General features: G+C 36.6%; 1 protein-coding gene across 1 annotated transcript in view; it reads left to right on the top strand.

Moving 5' to 3' along the window:
• Positions 1-3,962, top strand: part of LOC110023980 (protein PHOSPHATE STARVATION RESPONSE 1-like) — an 18,372-nt gene extending 14,410 nt beyond the window's left edge. The window contains exons 7-9 of the mRNA XM_020723660.1: positions 2,987-3,035; positions 3,347-3,416; positions 3,489-3,962. Of these exons, the coding sequence (XP_020579319.1) occupies positions 2,987-3,035; positions 3,347-3,416; positions 3,489-3,704 (335 nt within the window). The 3' untranslated portion in view covers positions 3,705-3,962. The remainder of the gene's footprint in view (positions 1-2,986; positions 3,036-3,346; positions 3,417-3,488) is intronic.
• The last annotated feature ends 1,027 nt before the right edge of the window (positions 3,963-4,989 follow it).

Below are 4,989 nucleotides of genomic sequence, written 5' to 3'. Positions count from 1 at the left end.
ATTTATCTATATTTATATACATATATATATATATATATATACATATACATATATATATATATATACATATATATATATATGGAGGTCAAGGAGTGCTGCCAGTCGTGGCCTGTTGATAGAGCAGTCTCTTTGAAGGTTGTAAGTCCCTTCAGGTCATGAGTTCGAATCCCCCTCTTGCTAGTTTGCTAATAGTGAGAGCGGTCCTCAACTAGTTAGGCACATGGGGGTGGCTGGCGGGAGAATCGAGTCAGAACTCTCATGGCGCGTCTTAGGGTTCGACCGAAGGAAGAAGTCTCCGCCTTTGCCGCTAGCACTAACGTGTCGGCAGAGGTGTCGGCAGAGGATCGTTTGGATCGTTTTGTTTTCGGCGATCGATGACAATGACGTGAGCTTCTGCGTCGAGTGTCGACCTCGTCGAGCTGCAATCTGTGTCTGTGGCTTCTGCGTCGGCGTCCAGCTCCGCTGTCTACGCCGGTGCTTCTCTGACCCGATCTTCTGCTTTGTTTCTGCGCCTTTCTCTCCAGCCTGACGCAAATTTCTCGCTGTAGGTGAAGCTGGTTGTTCTGATGACACTTCTTTCTTCTTTTACTAAACCGGCAAAGACTTCCTTAGCCCACGTGGTGGAAAACCCTCAGGTGGAGTCCGCGGTGGTATTACCCTCAAACTATAAAGAATGTCGCGATAACACATATGATTGTCCTTTTGTTAAAAAAGGAAGTAGGAAAGGTAAGAAAGCAGCAATTTTTTTTCCTGACTCAGAAATTTCTACCATGACAGAAAAATTCAAGTTTTCTCTCATTGGAAAATTTCAGTGGGGACACCCACCTATGGAAGTTATCAGAAGGAGCGTAGATAATATCAGAAGGAGCGTAGATGATCTTAAGCAAGTAGGCAAGTGGAAGGTGAGACTTATGGATGAGACACATGTGTTGATCCAACTAACAATGACTGAAGACTACACCAGAATTTTCTCCAAGAAATATCTTAATATCGCAGGAAAAGTTATGAAGTTACTCAAGTGGTCTCCTGATTTCGACCCAAATCACGAAACTCCCATTGTACCGGTATTGTTTAGTTTATTTGGTCTCAAGCTACATTTTTTTTACCATCAGGTTCTTTACTCTATTGGGGTCATCCTAGGGGATCATTTGAAGCTAGATCTGCCTACTTTCAACCTAACTAGACTCTCGGTAGCCAGAATACTTGTGGAAAGGGATATTACTTTACCGTATGTTACTGAAGTCTAGTTGGACACAACTCACAATGGATATTGGCAACAAATCGTCTTGGAACACAGACCCCCATATTGTACCCACTGTAAGATGTTTGGTCATATCCTTGATAAATGCCACAAGCTCCATCCTAATTTGAAAACTAAGGTTCAAGTGAATAAGGATGGGTCTAACCCCACTGCTCTGGACATTTTTGTTCCACTTATGGAGGATACTACCAGACAAGTGGTGTCTGTTGCCCCTGAGGACCCCTCTCATGACACTGTTGTTACTGTTACTGCGAGGGATGCGATGTTGACACCTTCAAACCCCATAGAAAACAATACTGATGGACTATTACCTACAAATGAAAGTGTTCAGACTGATAATCAGGAGAGCCTCATAGCTCCACTTCTTCAGGAAGTATCCGGTGTAGAGGCAACTCATATTTCACATATGCTAGAACCTATTGTGGGTACTATGGTTGATATTCCTTCTGCTTCAGCTCTACCACCCCATTAGACTGATTCTTCGGAAGAGGAATGACAGGTCTATTCCAGGAGGAAGAAGAAGAATGGAGGCAAACTACAGCTCGGGAACATATTGGATGATACATTGGTTACTTCTGGCAATGACAATTATCTTACTAGCTTACTAGCTTGCTCCTTTCCTAAAACTAGATGCAAAGGCAAGACCAAATTGGGTTGCTCTCTAGCCATCTGATACTATATATTTTGACACTGTTATGTTTTTTATTTAAGTATCTAATGTATTTTTCTGTTTTTTCTAGTTTTGGAACCATTTGTGGTTTTTTTGTGGGCATGGAGCCATGTTTGGGCCCTCCCACACTTTGTATCTGTATCTTTCTTTCTACTTAATATATTAGCCTCTTTGGGCTTTCAAAAAAAATATTTATATATTTAGAGCCCGACATCATGAGATTATTCACTTTGTTTCTTACCAATATGCTATACATTTGAGCAATATATATATATATATATATATCTACATGCGAAGTTGTAATTAAAAACACATGTAAAGTTTGCTTGCACACTAATGTATACATGAAGGCTCCCATCCAGTAAAAAATAAGTTAATGCAATTATTTACAAGTCAACAAACAGACCTAAAGGTCAAGACAAACCAAAATAAGACAATCCGAACATCGTGAAGTTCGATCTGTGCTGGAGATATGGGCCACAAATAATAATAAATAATAATGAAACTCATCTCTCAAATCACTCTGGTATTAGTTCTATTAACAAAGAATTTGTCCTTATTTTATTCTCTCCACCACTGACTGAATTCAACATCAAATTTGATACTAACAGAATGAAATAAACTATGAAAAAAGGATATTTCTTAAGATTCTCCCGGTTCGCTCATCATTTCACCTAAAACATGATGAGGGATGAAGCAAATAAAATTTTTCAGTATAAAAAAATTACTTTTTTTTAATTGAATTGAATACAGAATAGGGACAATAGAATTGAGGGTGAAGCAAAGGGAATCTGGCTGAAGAACTGATGATTTGGATATGAATTGTTAGCAAAGCAGAAATAAATAATCTCTGCAGTTATACCAAGTAGATGTAGCTTCTTTGTATTTTCTTCAGTTTTCTGAACATTTATAGGAGGGGGAAAGTTTGGAATTCATTAGGAATGTTTGTGTGCTTGTTGGTTTTTGTTGCCTATTCAAAGATATTATACTATGCTGAAGACTATATGCTGCTATAATGTGAAGAGATTTCTTTTATTTCATGCATTTTCATTCAGGAAAGTTTCAGAGGAAAGCCAATGAACTGCAGCAGTTTGATCCCAAAACGTATGTTTCTATGACACTTTTTGTTTAGGAAGATTTACATTCATACCACTCAATTCTTACGTATTTACATATCAAACACCTAAACTTCAATTTTTACATATATATGCCACTTTTGGTTTGCATGAAAAGGTATATTTCACTTATTAAAAGTTAAAAAAGTGGTATTTTTATGTGATATAAATGTAAAAAAGTAATTTTCTTGTGTTGGATATGTAAATACTTATGAATTTGATGACATGTATGTAAATGTAACCCAGCATTCAAGTTTTTTTAAGAAGCAACTCATCAATATCCTTTTCATTGAAATGCAGTGTCATCCCAATCACTGAAGCTCTCCAAATCCAGCTACAAGTACAAAGGCATCTTCACGAACAGCTAGAAGTAAAGACCATTGTTAATCTTATTTTTTTCATGTAACATAAAATGAAATTTCCTTTATTAATTTTTCCGCAGATTCAAAGAAATCTGCAAATGAGAATTGAAGCTCAGGGCAGACAGCTTCAGAAGTTGTTCAAAGAGCAAATGAAATCAAATAAAATTCTGTTTGAAACGCAAGGCCTGGATGACCTTTTTCCTGACAAGATTCATGAAAAAACTCCTGAAAATGACCAAGTTTTTGGTGTTGGAGAAGATCATCAAAACAACCATTTTTCTTCAAAGATCAGTTAGTTTGGGCTTCTGGGACAGTGCAGTGAAGTAATGTTTTAAGCTAGAATTGTGTCATAGAATTAGTTTTCTTTCTGTTTGTCAATGTAAACACAAAATGACAAAAGTCAGTGAAGGTGGGAAATAAAAACTACTTTTTTATGTGATCTATTTTTAGGGTTTCATGGTAAGCCTGATTGTTTGGTTACTTCTAATATGTAAGTTAAGAGATCATACTGCACTCAAAAGTAGGGCATTTCATGTTGATCTAGGAAACTTCAAAAATGAACAAACATGGTGGCCTTTCAGGCAGTGTGAAACAAAAATCTTTCCTTTCTACCTCGGCCAAGTTTGCTTTGCTAGTTTCATTGCTCATTAGAAAATGAAAAAAAGAAGTGAAAAAATGGTGAAATTGAGAGGTAAGTATTGGTCAGCATCGAGGCTGAAGAAAGATAGATGATCACCGTGAAAGGTGAATTGTTTTCATGGAGAATTGGATAATTTGAATGGTGAGGTTGTGGATGACAGACCGAAAGTTGTCGGAGGGGACAAAAGCAGACACAAGATCGTCGTAAATATCATCGTTGAAGGGATAGTGGCCTTATCTTGGAGCTTAGACTGGCAACAACGAGGGCTTTCTAGAAGTTATTTAGAGCTGATGGATGTCAAGAAAGGCTTGTTGACTACATGACAATATATATGCAAATCTTAGGCGATTTGCATTATTTAGTGCATGCGGAGATTGGGTCTACTTGGGGTAGTTGTAGTTGTTTCAAGGAGTTGTTGCACAATTGCTATGCGAGGTAGTTGCTACGGGGAAGTTGTGTATCTGTATGTTTAGTTTAGTTGTGCAGCAGTTAAGTTACAGTTGTTTATGAAAAGAAAATATTTTTGCCCTTGTATTGTTGTGTGATTTATAAGGTAATTATTCAAGATGTCATACAAGAAAATAAAATTACATTCAGAGAATCCTCAAAAACTCAAAAAGTTCACATATTACATCTAGAATTATATCTTTGAGTAAAATAACAATAAAAATAAAAAATAAAAATATAAGAACAATAGTTAGTATTATCAAAATATTAATTTTGAAATCAAGATGATTAATTGTACGAGATACTTTTGACATCTGATCACTACGTGTGGTATAATCATCAAGCTGATCTGCATACTTAAGAAGTCACAATTAAATTCTCTTTTATAGATATTTTCTCTTCATGATGTAAGTAGAGTATAGTGTAATCCACAGTTGTAGTGCAATACTCTAGAAGTAGCGGAAGTCCTCAAGATCATATTTACTGAAAGTTGA

Source organism: Phalaenopsis equestris, unplaced genomic scaffold (assembly GCF_001263595.1).
Source record: "Phalaenopsis equestris unplaced genomic scaffold, ASM126359v1 Scaffold000240, whole genome shotgun sequence".
NCBI lineage: Eukaryota > Viridiplantae > Streptophyta > Magnoliopsida > Asparagales > Orchidaceae > Phalaenopsis > Phalaenopsis equestris.
Note: the sequence above shows the minus strand (reverse complement) of the source record. Positions and strands in the feature narration are given on the sequence as shown.